The sequence below is a fragment of the Mytilus trossulus genome, chromosome 3 (assembly GCF_036588685.1).
Source record: "Mytilus trossulus isolate FHL-02 chromosome 3, PNRI_Mtr1.1.1.hap1, whole genome shotgun sequence".
Classification (NCBI taxonomy): Eukaryota; Metazoa; Mollusca; class Bivalvia; order Mytilida; family Mytilidae; genus Mytilus; species Mytilus trossulus.
In genome coordinates, this window is record NC_086375.1 from 26,842,779 (window position 1) to 26,862,369 (window position 19,591).

The following is a 19,591-nucleotide window of genomic DNA, read 5'->3' on the forward strand; positions in this document are numbered from 1 at the left end:
GAATTTCTTCAAATAAGTTTGTAAAAAATATAATAAAATCCCATATAATTTCTAATCAAACCAATTAAAAATAATTGATTCAGTTTATGTAAAAAATAGTGTAATATATTTTTAAAATAGCAAAATGTTCTTCAAGGAATGAGGTAAAAGCAGACGAGTTGCAGGTGCCCGACAATGGCGACTCGAAAAAGAGCAGAAAAATCTCCCGAAAAGAGACAGAATGAATATTTGGAGTCGGGTAGTTACAGATTAATAAGTTTTCTGTCATATTGACGATGTAACCAATTTCATTTTTGCGACATCAACAATATAATTTACTTTTTATGTGACAATGTCGGCTGCTATGACAAAATGTACACATTGTCGAATTTTGTCATGGAATGTGTACTTTTTGACATGACAATGTAATTGTATGTTGTCATCCTTGAAGAGAGACTATGTTTCAACAAGTTAACAGTTTTCTGAAAGTGAAAGATGTTTAGAAATGTCACATTTCTCGTAAAAATATATACCATGCGCTGACAGACGCTTTCAAGATGGCGGCAAACAAAAATGTAGTCTGCTATAAATTTCAAAAATAACAAAAAAAAATGAAAATAACAATTTCAGGTAATAGATTTATGAATTTTGATAAAAGAAAAATAAAAGTTACCTATAACATGGATGGTACTCATTTAGTTTGTATGTATTAGATAATTTGTATCTGATGTTTATAGTAAACTCCCGAACTTCCTAAACATGTCCTATGTGAATAAAAAGGGACATTAGGCAGGTTCTTTACCTCTACTGACTTGTTTGTTAAAATCAGGCCTATTAACCCGATATGAAATATACACGGTCTCGAAGCGGTTGCTTTTAATACTTTTGAAGCTTTTGAAATTTTCAATAAATAGCAGACAGAAAAAAGGTTTTGTTTTTAAAAAAAAAACTATTCAACATCATAATTACATTTATGATGCTCTAAATAGATATTAGAGGATGTGGTGTGAGTGCCAACGAAACAACTCTCAATCCAAGACACAGTTTGTAAAAGAAAGCATATAATGTTCATATTTAAGGGCCAAAATTATTTTACTTTTACGTGAAAATGCTCCAAGAACGCAAATCGCCGTATGTCACAAATGACACAAATGTTTGTGAGTAAAACACCTTGGATTTTTTTGTTTATACAATGACTTTGTGTCAACATGGTCAAGAAATTTGGACTGTTAATGAAACCCAAAAGCGTCAGAATGTGGAACACATTCTTCTGGAATAAAGAAATTGACACACGCATCAACCTTTTTAGATTGGTGACTGTATAGTCTATTGAGTTTCGAAAATGGAGAAAACTACGCATTTTTTATTTATTAATTTATAGCAAGCTCTTAGGTTTAGATTTAGCCTTGCCTTTCGTTTTTTGTAGAAAAACAGCAAATATTCTCTGTCCCAATACCCATGATAGAGTCATTAAACAACTTATGTAATTATATTATGTATATTTGCATCTTGCATATTAAGGACCAACCCTATTATTTCCACACTGTTTATGTTTCTCTTTATTCTGTACTTATCGTAATCATGTTGAATACCAATGCATTTGCTTCATTTTATTAGGACAACAAAACATTCCTTAGAAAGCAAAATACATTTGGTGTAGGCAGTCCAACTGAAGAGAGCATTTCTCCACATTTCTGCTGTTTACTATAAAATAGGTTTCTAAAGCGGCAATTACATGTAGAACAGTGGTTTCCAATCGGAGATATATTTACAAATTTGAAAAAGCGGCACCACCATATGAAGTATATGTGTCTCAATTGATACTTTACTCTAAAGCTTGCTCAAAGTATGTTGATTTTGTTGAAAGAGGAATACTACTTTCTCAAAAGTTGCTAAGACAGGGCTATGAATCAATCAAACTAAGGTCATCACTCAAGCAATTTTATGATGGCCATTATGAGCTGATTGGCCATTATTACAAAAGTGTGTCAGAAATCATATATCAGTGATATTCTTCCTCAGTCATTATAAACGACCTTCCATTATCATACCTGCCAACTTTTGAAAATGCCCATGGGGGTTTTAGCGCACGACAACAATTTCAAAGTTTAAAATTCTTTGCGACGACTTTTATGCGCTTGCTGTTTTGTAGTCTAGAAAAAGTGTCATATTTGCATGATTTGTAAGGTGAGCTTACATCCCTTTTTTTTTTTAAAGTTTATTTGCAAAATTCTAGTTATTATATCAGCAGAAAATATGAACATGTAGCTGTAAGACCAGGAATTATTTTCATGTGTTAGGATACTTAATAGTTGTTGACTTTTCCAATTTAAAATTATACACAAAGAAGGACCTTTTTCAGGTTGGGAACAACACATAGGGATTTCCCCTCAATGTTAGGACATTAAAACCCACTTTTTAAGTACATTAATGAGCACACATTCATATGCATATAATTTGAAGAAACTTTTCCCAAAGAACTATACATCTTATGATCTATCTGGTATTATATGGTCAACACATGTCCATGTGAAAAATAATAAATAGTACATTATACTTTAAATGATTGAATACATAAATGAAATTATGTTACAGCAACTGTAATATCAATAAATTAGTGAATAAACTACTATTTATCATATTCATGGTAGCACTGCATCATTGAAGTTTGTCAATCAGCCATGCTTGTATTCTTATTCTGTGTAAGAAACTCCTTGCAGTTGAAAAATCATTTGCCATGTTCACGTTTTTACATCAACAAAGAGTGGAATACAACACAAGTTCAATATCTAGCATGTTAAAACAATCTTGAGATAAAACGTTTTTGATTGGTTGATTAATTTGATCATGAGAAACACACAATTTGATTGGCTGAACACGATTTTCCTCCATTGCACACAGTTCAAAATCGGGAACAACAATATTTTTCGTGTAGATTTTCACCAAATCGTGTTTTAATGGTTTTTTCAGGAACACGATCGTGCAATCGTGTCAAAGGGTCAAAATCGTGTAGTACACGCCTAAATCGTGAAAGTTGGCAGGTATGCATTATTCATGTCATTACTGAACTGAACAAAGAAATAACATGACGGGTGCCGTATATGGTGCAGGAAATGCTTACCCTTCCGGAGCACCTGATTTCACTCCTGGTTTTTAGTGGAGTTTGTGTTGTTTCCTACTTATTATTTGTAACTGTTGATTTAAATGTCTTTTAGCATGTTTAGTTTTGTGAGTCTTTTGTTATTCCTTAGTTTAGATTGTTAATGTTTATATATGTTTATTGTTAATGTTTACAGTGATATGCACTGAAGTTTAGCATTTGATATTTCATTGATAACATTCTGGCGTATCATAAACAAACAACTTGTAAAGTCTCATTTCATTGGCCGAAAGATTTAAATACAACACCAATGTAGTCAGTTTGCACGTGAATTGACACAGGTGACCGACAATGGAATTTACTACATGTTACTACGAACGTAAAAATAATGATTTGTATAGTTTACACACCTTTGGCCAAAAGATTTAAATAAATGTTTTGTTAACTTCAAATAGTGGGGTCGAAATAGTATACTGATATTCTAAGTTCTTTATGCATGCAGCAACTCAATTTATCTTGTACCCGGCATGATGAGAAATATAAGGATAAAATAAAATACATGTGCCGCTTTTATACGGATGAATAAATAAACCACTTTTAATTTCTTTCATACCTACGATAGGTTATAATCCTTACAATGTCGTAGTCACTTATAAAGTATTTCATAATACTGATCCCGCTTTACAATAATTAATGATGGGTTGCACTGACATTCCTCTTTTATTATTTTCATGCTAAAAAAAAACACACAGTAGCTACCATAAAAGGAGGAAGTTGTCCCCAAAGATAGAAACAAAATAACTCTAACAGTATCATTTGTGCACCTGAATGAATTCAATGAAGATTATTTCTTTCGCATGTTTGGAACTAAATAAATATTTATACTTGTGAGAAATGTCGTAGTTTATAAGGAACAACTCCCGTATGAATTGTTTTACATTGTTATTTCGGGGCCTTTTATAGCTTACTATGCGGTATGGGCTTTGCTCATTATTGAAAGCCGTACGGTGACCTATAGTTGTTAATTTCTGTGTCATTGTGGTCTCTTGTGGAGAGTTGTCTCATTGGCAATCATACCCCACCTTTTTTTACATATATTACATGTAGTTGTTTTCGATTATGAATGGGTGAATATTTATTTTTTAAATTTATACTGTAAGAATAGAGTTGCATAACATTGTTGAACAATCCGCTAAAGTATATGTAGTATGTATTCGTATTTAAAATAAAATACAAAACGAAACGTGTATGATAAACTGATAAAAAAAATATCAAGAAATTAAGGATGACTAAATGTATGTACAAGATGAAACTCACCTTTTTATAAATACATTTAAATGATTTAATGAATACAGACATTGTTTGTTTCTATTTACATAGATATAGGAAGATGTGGTGTGAGTGCCAATAAGACAACTCTCCATCCAAATAACAATTTATAAAAATAAATCATTATAGGTCAATGTACGGCCTTCAATACGGAGCCTTGGCTCACACTGAACAACAAGCTATTAAGGGCCCCAAAATTACTAGTGTAAACCCATTCAAACGGGAAAACCAACGGTTTAATATCTACAATATATAATTTACGTTCGTTTTTCAACCGAGAATAGTAAAACCTCATGAATTATATTGTTTGTATAAACTTCATTTAATCATCCGCTGTGCCATGATTGGCCATCTTCATTTTTTCTTAATAAAGTGTGTTACATGTTATGAATTTACTTACAATTTCGGGATTTAATTTTTTTATTTAAGTTAATGGAATCAGAAAAAAAATCACTATTCAATGAAGAATACCTAAAACTTGGCAAATAATATGACAAGTGTTTGTAGTAAAGTATACAGTTTCATTTTTCAAGTACAACGTTAGTTCATCAAGCCAATTGAGTAAAAGACAAGGCAAGATAAGCAACTTGGGTGTGTCAATGAAAAAAAAATTTGAATTGAGTTTTTTTGTTATCTTACATCAAACTTTTGATGTCGTCCCTTGATTAAGAGGAGATATTTAAATTTAATATTTTAACTGTTAAGATTTTAAAGTTTAAACTTTACTACCAATTAATTGCAGAAAATTATAAAACAAATGAATTTCACATGCACTGCACATTTATAAAGCTAGAATTGTGATTAGAATCATGTATGCGAATACGACGATAGAAGCTTTAGACGACCTTAATCAGCTACGTGAATATTAATCAGTCCATTCAACGTTAAAGTATGTGTGTTCTATTTTTGCAGGTGTGAGGTCGAAGGTTTGAATTGACCAATGAAAAAGATCGTTCCTTAGAGAGTTAATCTAATAAAGTTTGTTTGTCTGATTATGTCGCACAACCCTTCGCGAAGCTTGGCCGCAGTTGGGTATATATATGTGTATTGTTTTATCATGACAAGTTACAGGTCAAGTTCAATTTTCAGGAGTTTAGCTTTTCTCCTTGTTCAGTGAAAGCCTTTTCCCTAGAATTAAATTTTTGATGAAATACTTACATGACTTATTAATAATTTGATTTCTATTCAAAAGGAAAAATCATTTTTTTAAAGATTTGTAAAAGACATTGTACATGTTGTATTTAGATAAATGACATTTTGGATTTTTTTTCCTTTTCTTAGGCAAATGGTTTGAAGAACTTATTGGTATGTTTGTTTATTATTTTATGTAGTTTCAACATGGCAAGTTATATATCAAGTTAGAATTTCGTTCCATTACAATGATTTTTTAACCGGTAGGCAACTATTTATTGCCATGCAATACTCACAGATTACACAGAATGCTTGTTTCAGTTCATTTATATGTTTTGGAGTTAGTATGACATTGCTCTTCACTGAACTACTACACATTTTTATTTAGGGGCCAGTTGAGGTCCACCTTGGAGTGCAGGATTGTCTTGCTGTGTTGAAGACCCATCAGTGGACTTAGGTTGTTATTTGCTGTTTGGTCAAGTTGTTGTTTCTTCGATATATTTTTTTCCAATCCCAATTGTATTTATGGTTATCATTTTAACTAAAACTTATTTAACTATTCAACTCAATTTTTCAAGTGATGATTAATGATAAGCAGGTAACATTATTCTATTGTATTTTATAGAAAGCAGTGAAGAGGAAGAATCAGCACTGGTCTTACTTTCAAGATCTCCAAGGTCAAGGGCAGCCAAATTACATACATCACCATCAATATCTGCCAGTCACCTTCACATCACTAATTTACTTTGCAAATCTGGGCAAGGTTAGTTGTTAAAATACTTGTTTACATAATATTGTTTATTTTTTAGATCACTTTGCATCATACACAATGAATAACACTAAAAATATAAAAAGAAAGCTTACATTATGCATGCAAACTTTGAGAATCTACACATGAATTTTTAGTCATATGTGTGCATTTTCATTATTAAGGGTTGACACGTTGATGATGAGTTGATATGCTTATTTATTCCTCTACATGAAGTTTTGCAGGCTAGGGGACATACCAATAAAAGGCTACCTCTCTGTCTATCTGGTCTTATAAGTGCTGTTTAAATGTACAACTTTTTTGACATATATTTTTGAGATTTATATATGTCAGGTTTACCAAAGTCTTGGATGAGTTTTGGGAATATAAATTCTGTAGAAAATTGCATTGTAAGCACTCTCTAGCCTACAGTTACAGTCAGCTATTTATGAAATTTATATCAAAGGTTTATTTTAGTAATGGTTGGGACCATTTTTGAATCACCCTGGAAATAAAAATTTATATGGAAAATAGCATTGTTAATGATGAAATGCCTTCTTTTCTTGTAAGATGTATATTGAAAAATTAAGAAAATCATAAATGCTAATATATTGCCCTTGGAAAGATAAAATATAGCAAGTTGGCTTGTGTGAGTTAATTGCATTAGAAATTATGTAAGTATGTTTATTGTTAGGATGTTGCTATTTAACATGTTTAACTGCAGTTGGCATAATAAATTAATGTTTTCAATTGTAAAATTTATGTATGTCCAGTCATGACATTTGGCTGGAGGCCTGTATTGTAAAATAAATTTTATAAAGTACATGTTTAAAGTAAAAACACAAAAATACTGAACTCCAAGGAAAATCCAAAAAGGAAAGTCAAAAATCATAAGGCAAAATCAAAAGTCCAAACGCATCAAACGAATGGATAACAACTGTATTATAATACTAGAATGAAAGTAAACAAAAAAAGCTCATCATAGGATTTCATTTTACAGTACCTGATTGTCGTGTAATATTTACTTTCCAGGAGACTGCTCATTGAAGTGTAATGAACTTGATGAATGTCAAATATTGATATGTTTGTTTTGTAGAATCTAGAACAAGGAAAAGGTCAATAAAGGTTGAAGAAAATGAAGAAGACCAATCAAATTACATGTCTTTAGATGTCCTTGCACAAGTTGCTTCTGAAACACTTGAAAGTGAACCTAAAAGAAATAATAAAAAGGTATTGAATATATTTGTGCTATAATATAAAGAAAAATTGTTATGATAATTGTTTTTTATGGCCCACCTACAATAGTAGAGGGGCATTATGTTTTAAGGTCTGTGAATCTGTTTGTCTGTCTGTCACGCTTTAGGTTAAAGTTTTTTATGAAGTTGGAAGTCCAATCAAATTGAAACTTAGGACACATGTTCCCTATGGTTTTTTTCCCAATTTTAATGTCAAAACTAGAGTTTTTATTCCAATTTTAGGGTCCACTGAACATAGAAAATGATTGTGTGAGTGGGGCATCCCTGACTATGGATACATTCTTGTTTATAATGTTTATACCCTTGTTCAAATGTAGTTATGTTTCCAGCAGATTTTTATGCACCACCTAAGATAGTAGAGGGGCATTATGTTTTCTGGTCTGGCTTCGTTTGTCCGTTCGTCCGTCCGTCCCGGTTCAGGTTAAAGTTTTTGGTCATGGTAGTTTTTGATGAAGTCCAATCCACTTGAAACTTAGTACCATGTTCCCTATAAATTGGTCTTTCTAATTTTAATGCCAAATTAGAGTTTTTACCCGAATTTCATGGTCCACTGAACATAGAAAATGATAGTGCAAGTGGAGTATCCGTGTACTATGGACACATTCTTGTTTTTGTCTCTCATAACAACGACACCTTGGGAATACATGTACAACTCATACAAAATTGTTTGCTAGATTCTTATAAAAATGGACCCAATGATAAATAATTTTCTTTTTTTCAGACCATGAGATTGTTATCATCTCTGGAGATTTTGAACCTCAAACAGATAAAAACTCTCTCAGACAAATTTTTAGTCAACTTTTATGCTGAAATGTCATCAAATGAAATGACAAGAAACTTCATATATACATGTAACTTAATGCCAAGGAAATGCCAGACTCAGTTCAAAAGTTTTGGAAATGAATCTGGTGCCAGAATGAAGATGAGGAATCATTTGCATAAACATCTTGAGCAATTAGTTGATGAAGAAAATGGTAAGATAGTTATTATTATAGTATGACTCCATGTAACTATGTATGATATTGAGTATTTGGAAAAGGTGCATGTATAACAGAGATTAAAATAGAATATTGAATGTTTTATCCCTTATCCATATGATTTGGGAGGAATTTCGCAAATTCATCAGATTCTTGCTACTTAATATAAATATTGCCCAACAATAAGAATAAAGAAAGACAGCTGTGGTGTAGTGGTTAGTGCATAGGACTACAAAGACAAAGGTTCCTCAGGTTTGATTCCTGTTCAGGATGAAAATTTCAGGGACTATTGCGAGTATGGTCTTGAGAAAACAATGATTGTCCGTTGGATGGGAATGATTAATGGCTGACCCGTGTTAAGAGAAAGCCATATCTCTTGCACATTAAAGTCACCCTTGTAGATTTCGAAAAAGAGTAGTCTTATGCCCCTACAAGGCAGCACTGGCGTCTGCAAAGTGGAAAGGGATTACTATAAGTTGCAAAGCTTGTTTCCCAATCCACTATAAATAAATATGTTTAAACTAAGAACAAAGAAAATTTTGCACAGTTAATTTATGTCTCATTTGTGATATTGTTCCCCAAGTGTGTTATATCACTTTTTGGTAATCCTGTAAATCTATAATTATTTCAGATCCTGACAGAAAAGAACGTTTTTACTTTGAGGCTGAACCTGTTCATATGAAGAATAAAAGACTAGCAGGTAAGTTATAAGTTGCTATGACATATTTGTTATTTAATCAGGTATGAACAAAAAGAAAGTTCGTAGGTAAATGTTAGGGATACAAGAAGACCAACAATGTTAATTTACCAAAAGTAGACATTTTAGCTTTAACTTCAGTAAGGGCCAGCAACAAAACTGACAAGCTAAGATTTGAAAATGGAAGAAAAAAAGTTACAGTTAGCTTTTTTGATTAAAAAGCAACAAAATTTTACACTTGAAAACAATAGCAAACCCCTAATGATGTACATTGTACAGGACACTTAGTTTTTGATCCTGATCTTAGGGTAAAAAATTGACACAACTTGTCTCTCTTGTACAGTAAATTCCTTATACAGTGCACAATTTCTTTTGGTAATTTCTCAAATAGTACTATGAAAGTAAGTTTAGTCGCAGGATCGGGTATCAGGACTTGCTAGTTCTTGAAAATACCCTGATTCAGATATATATTCTCCTATAATTTGTACAGTAATGGGGTTATGCTAATTCTTATGTAAAATCTCATGAAACATCCTATTGTCACTGTAATTTGATGAACATGTTTCAGAGAATTCAGTTTAACAAAATACTTTTGTGATTTTATTAATGTGGTTAAATCAGCTCTTATGGTAACAATTCACAGCCAACCAACAGAGATTCAAACTAATTTGAAAAATGTTGAATATCTTACTTGTATTACCAAGTTTTTATAACTTTTCTTCTTTTATAGAAATGGCAGCTATCAAGAAAACAAAGAAGATGAAATTTACAGCATTAAAAACAAGTAAATATGACAATATAACAAACACAACTACCCCAGCAGAATTAAAGAGTGGTGAAGTAACTGAGGACAGTAGGGATAGCATGGACCAAATTTCTGGTGATGAAAATGATTCATCTTCATTACAGAGAAGTGACAGAACAAAAATTATTACTAAACAACCTAACAAGGAAGTAAAATCTGGTAATAGGATAATCAAAGGAAAAAACGATGTTCAACCAGTGGAACAATCAGATAATTATTGCAGAGAAGAAACGGAGAGGAGACTGGAAGAAAATGAACAATTAATTATAGAGCTGTTAAGTAGAACTCAGCCTCATCATGACCATAGCTACACAACAGTATTTGGAAGGAAGAAAAGTTTCTACATGCGTGAATTTATTGGTGAAGCAGAAGAAGAAGTTGAGGTTGAAGATGAGGACAACTTGAAATTTTACTGCGGAAGAGAAATAATTCGACCAAAACGTAATGCAGAACCTATATTATGTCTGGGTAATGTGTCTGTGATGGATGAGTTGTCAGGATATGGTCATGATGAAGCCTCAAAAACTATAATCGTGTGTTCTGAAGAAATCGTTGGTGACAGATCTGAATCTCCCTCCTTATTGTTCGAAAATCCTGTGATCTCTAAAGGACACAGTGGTCAAAGTAGGTATTTGTAGTACTGTTAAAACAATTGATAAATTTTGCAAAGGTAAACAATTCAATGGTGAAATGGCATTTAAGATGAGAACCATGGGAATTTCCTGTATGCCAACAAAAATTTGGAAGCCTCTTAGGCCAAGCGTCTTGGCTTGAATCCCAAGTCTGAAAGAACAATAAATCTTAACAGAAGAATATTTATTATTAAGGGGGAAAAAGGATGGAAACAGGAAACCAGACATATATTGCAAATCATGGCTATGATCAGATTTTTGTTTAAAAAAAAATGTTGGGTGAAAATTGTTTAAGGTGGTACCCAACACCCTCACTAAAATTAATTTGGCTTGTTCAATTTACATAAAATTTTGACCAAGTATTTACTTTGACCCTTTGACATGTTTGACAAAAAGACTAAAATTTCAAATAAATTGAACCAACCATTTTATCAGAAAAATTACACTGGTTATCATGGTTATATATCAGTTTGACAGACACTAATTTTAATCTTTGAAAAGCTTAATATTCCCTGAATAACACAACATAATTAAAACTTTTAGCTGATTTTAAAGAGTTATCTCCCTGTAGTGTAAGGTTCCACCTTAAGGAATTAAATATTAACAATTGTGTTTTTTATTATATTTTTTCAGTTTAACCAAATAAGTGATCAAATTGTAATATGTTTTGTACATTTTTTTCGTAAAGGACCATACCCACCAATGCCCAAGTGCCCAATAGCAAAGCATGGAAGAATTGCAATTCCTGAAGAATATGAATCTCTGTCAGAGGAAGAAAGAAGAAATCGACAGCAATCTCCAAACAATACATGTGTTATTAATATAGGTCCTCATACACAGAAGAAAAAGAGGAAAAATCCAAACGAACTTGAAACCACGGAATGGGAGAGAGTATGTTCAATTTCTTTCTTTCTATATTTTAGTTAATTTTAAATCCAAACAAAGTTTGTGTTTTATCAGTTTTCATGCAAGCAGTCATGCAGTTCTATTATATAAAAAGTTAGTATGTTGATCAAAATTGCTATGATTGAAGTCCAGTAAAAGTTAAAGGTAAGGCGAACTTATGCAAGCTCTTTCACCTGATAAATGATTAAAGGTGAATTATTTGTTCTTCTATAAACTGAAACACTTGCAATTTCACTATAAACAACATCTTAAACTCTGCAAATTTAGACCACTATAAAGTATATTACTTTCTAAATACATTGTATAATGTGAATACGAATATTAGAGTATAGACATGAGTGTATCAAAGGAATTTGTTAACCAAGTTTACAAGTTTTACAAGTTTACAAGTTTACAAGTTTTATTTCCGAAAAACCTTTGTGAATACAATGGTATAACAGAAAACAATAACAACAAAGTAACCCTCTGTCAAAAGGGATGGTGAAACAAGAGGTTTTCATAGAGACATTTAAACACTTAACCAATATGACTGACTTTTTCTTCCAGAAAGCTGCCTTAAAGTGCATACGAGAATTGAAAGCCAGAAAGAGGGACTTAATGTATCCATTATATTGTAAGATCTGCACAAATAAACAGTTCACAGCTGCGGCAACTCTCATGTATCATTACAGAAGTCATGCAGGTAACCATTCTTATGCAAATATAAAAATTCTTGTAGCTGTTTAAATGGGTGACTCATGTAGCCTCTTTTAAAACTTGGTATTTTGATCACAGAAGGATCTGCCTAAGTTAAAAGCTGGAAACACTTAAAACAGAAGAAAAGAGAATGAATTTATTGGACAGTATCCAAGGCATAGCCAATGAAAGCATGGATCACTTTGTTTCCAAATAAGAGATGATAAATTGAAATCTAATACAAGTAACATCTGTGAAAACTGTAAAATTAACAATCATTGAAACATTTAGAGTGGGTCTCATTGGGGTGTAAGCGTGACGCATGATTGCCGATTTTTTTGTAAGCGTGACACGTGAAATGCGAATTATTGTGCTATGAAAACGGGAATTGTAGTCTAGCGGGACACAGGAAATTGCTAAAAAATGAAAATTGTTTACGTACATAATGTAAGTGGGATACGGGAATCTGTCAAAACAGTAAGTGGGATCTGAGATCAGACCCCCCCCCCCCCCAAATGAGACCCCCTTTAAATAATACTTTGACATATTGTTATGTATTTCAATACTACTATCCCTATATTGTGTCATTTCAGTTCCTCATATGCTGGAATTGAAGACTGGAGAACTTTTTTGCTTATGTTTATTTTTTTTCAGGAATCAAGCCTTTTATGTGCCTTATATGCAATACAACATTTACGAGACAACATAGTTTGAACTACCACATGTTAATTCACAATAATCAAAGTAGATTTACATGCAAGGATTGTGGTAGGAAGTTTAGACATCCAAGTCACTTTAAGGTAAGTCGGCCCATACAACAGTGCTTCAAATGTCGTAATATTTATTTGGATGGTTATCTGTACAATATAAGGTACTTCTGATGCTTGATATATTTCTCAACTACTGAGTTCATTTAGACCCTGTTTCAATGAACTTAACTAGCCACTCAGCATTAAATAATTCTCCATCCAACAATGAACAATAAGTAAAGGGTACCAGAGTATTTATTCAGCAAAATCACAGAATGTTTCTATGCCTTGCAAAATGTACATTGAATAAAAAAAAATATTTAAGTAAAACCACAGAAATAGAAATAAAAAATGATTCTCAATAAGGGGAGCAAATTCTTCGGGGGAAACGAGTATATGAGAACAATTCGGATTAGACCATACAATGATGTCCTACGTGTCCAAAAGCATTTTGGAAAATAAACAACCTGATAGTTAGTTAATTGCTGAAATCCATCTTAAAAGTAATTAAGGTATTCATTTTAATGCCATTTATTGTAATGATCAATTTTTTATGGTAGTGCATTTCATAATGATATTTTTTCAGGAACACTTGCGTCGTCATACTGGGGAAACTCCATTCATATGTGCAGATTGTCCTCAAAAGTTCAAAACGAGAAACACATACAAAAGACATCTAAAAACAAGACATGGCAAGCTGTTGACAGCTTCAGGTATTAAAATTCTCACTGTAGAAGAATTTGCTAAAATCAGGACAAAACCATACAGAAGAACACCCGACAAGGAAGTAAGAAAGATGGTGTCAGAAATAAAAAGTAAACTTGAAATGGTAGACAATGATTCTGATGTTGATATTACGGATGAGGACGATGATGATACTTCTATGCAGGAAAATAGTATTAACATCAAAGAAGAAGAAAATTCAAATAATGAGGGCACGTTGGCAGATGGAAATACATTGTTTATTCCATTGGGTATCTCTGTCAATTCATAGTTGTTATAAACTATCATCATTGTATTATGTAAATATTGTTGATAATTATGAAGAATTTTTGTATGAATTTTTGTACTACTAGGTTTTTTTTATAACCAATGAAGTGCTAGCTTTTGATGATTGTAGGATCATGAATTCAATTTGACATATGAATTATAAAAAGTAAAAGTATATAGCATTATCATAGATATTATTGATTGAATATTCATTTTTGTGTATCATGTTTCTATTAAACATAAATTTGTCCTACAAAATACCAATTTTACATAAATTTGAACAATCAAATCTTGACATACAATGTAGATGCTGTATTGTTCACAAATTGCAATGCATATGCTTCATGCTAGTCCAAGGCCTTTGAATAAATTTTGGTAATTACAAAGATTTTTAGTATAAAGGAAAAGTGGTCTGGTTGTTTTGTTTTTTTCTCTATTGTCATCAATCATGTTCATACTATGACATTTTTAGTACGATTTAGAACAAAATCAATTATCAAGAATTAATTGTCTTCAATTACACTATAATCATGATATTTGATTTATATATTAAAATGTATATTTATTATGTATGAATATTATACTTTTTTAATGTAATAGTGTAATCTCATGTTATAGATATTTTTTTTAGTCTTAAAGACTCAAAAATAGCATAAATTGAATTTAAGAGGAAATTTTGAAAAATAAATGTTCATCAATAAATTTTATAATGAGATTAATTTAGATGAAATAGATCATCAGTATTAGGTCTTTTATATATCATTAAAGATTATAAAAGCTATATTTGAATTGAGACACTAGATGTCTAATATTAATAATAACACAGATTGAAAAAAATAAGAAAGTTTGCATACTGTTAATTGTCTACCTTTTTACCAAGGGGAGATAAACATACAAATGTGTAGATCATCTTAGGTTTAATCTTGTTTCAAAGCAGGTTCAAATAGTTTAATAAGGGCTACTCCAGATAAAATGTATGGGAAGGGTGGACACCATAGGATATATTTTGCTTTGTGTAATATGGGGTTGCAAATGAAAAATAATAGATAGTTGGGTATGTTAAAAAGTGTTGACTTATCCCAAAATGAATTGCAGGATAACTAGCGTGATTGATTAGATTTAGAAAATATTGTGCTTTCGTTGGTAATTACAGACCTAAAAATGTAGTTTTTAAGGTTTTTTTTTATATATTTGTTATAAAATATTATATGTTATACATAACTAGTTTGTAGGAGCTGTTTGCTTTCTTATGTGCCTTTGCTTGGGAGAAAAATTGCTCTTTTTTATAAGCATTCTTAAAAGATAATTACAAATTACTTTTGACTTTTATTCATATGTTGATATTGTATATATTTTTATAAGTTTGCAAAATTTTGCATTTGTATTACAATATGAGATGCCATTATAGTCAATGCCACACTGTAATTTCCAATAGAACTATATACATGTACCAGTACTTGCATGCAAATTAAAAAGAAATTTTCTAAATGAGTACTCTCCCCTTGAAAATACTTCAAAAATACATGCTATTTATTTTTCCAATACAAAAAGTGTGCTTTTGTGCATTGTTAAGCTTTGACCTTGGATTGTAGTTGTCATATTGGGCTCAGTTTTTTTTTCTGCCACAAATTTTCATTTGCTCCATTAAAAAAGATGAAGGTGAATGTTTTATTCTATATTTGAACAATTACAGTGGATTCAATTATTTTGATGAAATATTAAAGAAAAAATTGTTTTATCATTGATAATTGATTTCCTAGCTGCAAAACGGTTAAGCTTTTTTGGTCCTAATGTCATTAACAATTTACGTTTTAAATTGTCAAAAATATCATTAGTGCTGTAAGAGCTACAATTATGAAGCTAGGTTTTGCCAAAGTCGGCACATAAAGCTTGAGAAAACTTGGACTTTCTTCAAAATTTTAAATCATGGTTTACCTATATATATACTCTGTAATGCATGAATATTGCTATCCCGCAAATAATAATGAATCTACAGTGTATGCCATTTTAAGCCAGGTTCCATGTTGTAAATTCTGTGATATTTAACATTGATATTCTCACTTCATTGAAGTGTGTATACCTTCATGCTGGTCATACTCTTTGATAAGTTTGTAAATATTTATTAATGATAATTTTTTTGTGCTTTTATTTGAAGGTTGTATATGTTTTATGATAATTTTGCATGCAAGTAATGCTAAAATTGCCATACTTTGCCATAACTTCATAATACTGTAGATAGTTTGTCTGACTCTGATAATTAATTAACTATGAATTCTATTTTTTTTACCTTAACATTATAACACAGTTATAATATTTCTACATTTGGGTAAAATGACATAAATAATGTATTATCTAATTTTCTTGCTATATTTTGGTTGTTTCACACTTATTTGCATTACAGTTTAGACAACACAATAACAGACTTTTGACAATGTGTCGTATGCTTTTGCTGCAAGTTTTTAGTATTCAGTGTAAAATTGGTTTTTATACCACAGCTCTTGAAGAGAGGGGTGTACTGGTTAATCTCTGTCTGTCATTCAATGCTACTGTCCAATGTTATATTTTATTGCATATTACCTTGGAGCTACAGATTAGAGCTCCCTGACATCTGATTAATGTGAGCATCATTTACCTGTGATGCATGTCAGCATCCTTCCTTCATTAACTTCTTGGTTACTGAATACTTACATATTCTTTCACATAATAGCCAGGTATGAAATTCTTGCCCATTTTTCTCAGAAACTATAAATTAGATCTTCTTAGATTTGTTATCAAGCTTAATAGGACATTCTATACCCTGTGATTTGCTTACAAAATCATTGATAATCAACTGCCTGTTAATTTTAAAATATTTACATTAGGATTATCTATTGCTCACAATTATACATTCAATTAGAATGAAGCATGGTTTTCTGAAACAACTTGCCTTTTATAAATTTCTTTGCCCTTTGAAATAAGTATACTAGTGATAATTTAATATGCAAGTCATTTTATGTTAGCGAGCGCACATCTTAAATCAGATTTCTACAAAGTTATATTTTGGACAATGCATATATATCAATTAACACTGCAATTATTAAATTTAAACAGTCTAATTGAATGGACTGTATACATTTATAAAGCATTATTACCAAGTATAATATGATATAGTAGAATTTAATCACATTTCACGATGTGCAATTTTTGTGTCTTCCCATAAATGTATAATATTCACAAATTTATGCAGTTATAGAATCTCAAGGAATAAATATAATACCATAAATTATAAAAACAGTATATCAAATTCGTTGAATCCCATTACTAAGTTATTTGTTACCAAATCACAGAACTTTATTGTTAACTTTTGAAAATATAATAATTCAGATTCTGAAATTTTAAAATTTGCACCTGAGATATGTTTTAATGCCCCACCTACGATAGTAGAGGGCATTTTGTTTTCTGGTCTGGGCGTCAGTTCGTCCGTCTGTCCTGCATCAGGTTAAAGCTGAAGTCCAATCAACTTGAAACTTAGTACACATGTTCCTTATGATATGATCTTTCTAATTTTAAAGCCAAATTAAACTTTTGACCCCAATTTCACGGTCCACTGAACATAGAAAATGAAAGAGCAAGTTTCAGGTTAAAGTTTTTGGTCAAGGTAGTTTTTGATGAAGTTGAAGTCCAATCAACTTGAAACTTAGTACACATGTTCCCTATGATATGATCTTTCTAATTTTAATGCCTAATTATATTTTTTACCCTTTTTCACGGTCCATTGAACATGGAAAATGATAGTGCGAGTGGGGCATTCGTGTACTTTGGACACATTCTTGTTTCTGAATAACTTTATTTCACATGTGGCAATTTAAAGGAATAATCATATATTGCTTAGGAATTTTTTTTTTTTATCTGAAACAGAGTTAAAATGCAATTAAGTGTTTCTAAGCTTTGTACAAATGTTTCATATACTGATACAATTGATGATTATATAAAAGTGTCAGTAAATTTAAAATCAGTTTATTATTTAAATGGCTGGCCACTTTATTGTTGATTTTTTTGTTTACATCTTATATGTAAATAATGTACATTGTATATAGATATTACATTATATTTTTGAAAGTTGTAGGAATCATTTACTGATATACAGTGTATAAAATCTCAATAGAACATTATTAAAAAAAATTAAGCATCAAACTGTTTTTCTCCCTTTCTTAAATAAGATTGCTGATTTTTACAGTTTTGCCTATAGCTACAATGGTTCCTGTGTGAAATAATATTCCTGCTCTAAATATTTCCTGCAATTTTGTATAAATGTAATGTGTTATTCTCTCATCAACTTCCTGTTTACAGAAGATTTAACCATGCAAATGAGTTATGGGTCATATTGACCCTGTCAGACAGACATAAACAGCTTGCATCATTCCATACATCAAACCAAGTCCAATGAACCATAAAAACTAGGTCAAGGTTAGTCAAATCTTGTCACCTTACAATCATTCCATACACCAAATAAAGTTGACCTGATGCTTATAGAATCTGAAATATAGACTTGACAAATGAAAATGAAGTCAGTCGAATGAACCATGCAAGACAGACATAAATATCTAATCATATTTCCATATACAAAGTTAATATAGTGGTCTTATTGGTTATAATTCCTGAGAAATGAATCAAATCACAAAATCATAACATTGACCAATAAACCATGAAAATGAGGTCAGGTTAATATGAACCCTGTCTGACAGATATATACACTTAAAATCATTCAATACACTAAATATAGTTGACCTGTAATCTTTAGGAACTGATAATCTGATATAACCACAAAAACATATCATTGAATTGACCAAAGCACCATGAATATGAGGTCAAGGTCATGTAACCTGCCTGACAGATATGTTCATTGTGAAAACAAAACATAATGAACATACTGCTTTAAAAGTATCTGAGAAACACTTGATCACATAACTTGAATCTTGATCACTGATCCATGAAATGAGATTGAGGTCAGGTGAATCCTACCAGATGGACATGCAGTCACTGAACTATACAAATTAAGTTGTGGACAATGGACATTTTAATATGTTGTTACTGATGACAAAATGGTTTCCATACTGAATATTATCATTTTACTGTTCAGCGTTTCTGGTACTTTGTTGACGGATAAGATGGGTACAGAATGCCGCAGATTTTACAGGCCTGAAACTGCCTCCAAACACAGAAAACCTAGTGATTGCTCAATCAAATTGGATAAAACTTGGTCATAACTATACTAAATATAGATGGCTACAACTGTTGTTGTACATTTGAATATTGGATATTTTTGTGAAATAAACAATCCAGGACCTCTTAATTCTTCCTGAATGTTGAAATACATTGATCAACCTGATCAATGGTGCATACCGACGTGCAAAGGCTGTATAGCCAGTCAAGGTTGTTAAAAACTTCCATTTGTTTGTTGTGCAATGGTGAACTAGATATCATTAAGATGGGAGCAATCTCAGTGGGCCCAGCTGTGAATGTGGTGAAAAATTTGTATCTTACCATAGGACATGGGGTTTTCAACTGAAAACCATTTTTGACCTTGACCTTTAATCAAGGAAGTTGAACATACCATACGACACACCCTCTGGTGTTG

General features: G+C 31.4%; 2 protein-coding genes across 2 annotated transcripts in view; one reads left to right on the forward strand and one right to left on the reverse strand.

The window, feature by feature from the left end:
- LOC134711094 (EH domain-binding protein 1-like) overlaps window positions 1-537 on the reverse strand; it is an 88,021-nt gene extending 87,484 nt beyond the window's left edge. Inside the window, exon 1 of the mRNA XM_063571528.1 lies at window positions 513-537. The gene's annotated coding sequence lies outside the window, so the exon portion shown is untranslated. The remainder of the gene's footprint in view (window positions 1-512) is intronic.
- On the forward strand, window positions 137-14,176 carry LOC134711095 (transcription factor E4F1-like). The gene is made up of 10 exons (XM_063571533.1): window positions 137-238; window positions 6,165-6,302; window positions 7,384-7,517; window positions 8,265-8,517; window positions 9,152-9,220; window positions 9,948-10,646; window positions 11,343-11,545; window positions 12,107-12,242; window positions 12,890-13,035; window positions 13,571-14,176. Exons 1-10 carry the CDS (start codon window positions 175-177, stop codon window positions 13,976-13,978), a joined length of 2,250 nt encoding a protein of 749 aa, XP_063427603.1. The 5' UTR covers window positions 137-174; the 3' UTR covers window positions 13,979-14,176.
- The last annotated feature ends 5,415 nt before the right edge of the window (window positions 14,177-19,591 follow it).

What these genes read in the sequence shown, in the direction of transcription:
- LOC134711095 (XM_063571533.1), top strand. Translation starts at nt 175, where the DNA reads ATGGCGACTCGAAAAAGAGCAGAAAAATCTCCCGAAAAGAGACAGAAT. An exon ending in TAAAGGACACAGTGGTCAAA is followed by an intron (nt 10,647 to 11,342) that starts GTAGGTATTTGT and finishes TTTTTCGTAAAG; the next exon opens with GACCATACCCACCAATGCCC. An exon ending in AAACCACGGAATGGGAGAGA is followed by an intron (nt 11,546 to 12,106) that starts GTATGTTCAATT and finishes TTTTTCTTCCAG; the next exon opens with AAAGCTGCCTTAAAGTGCAT.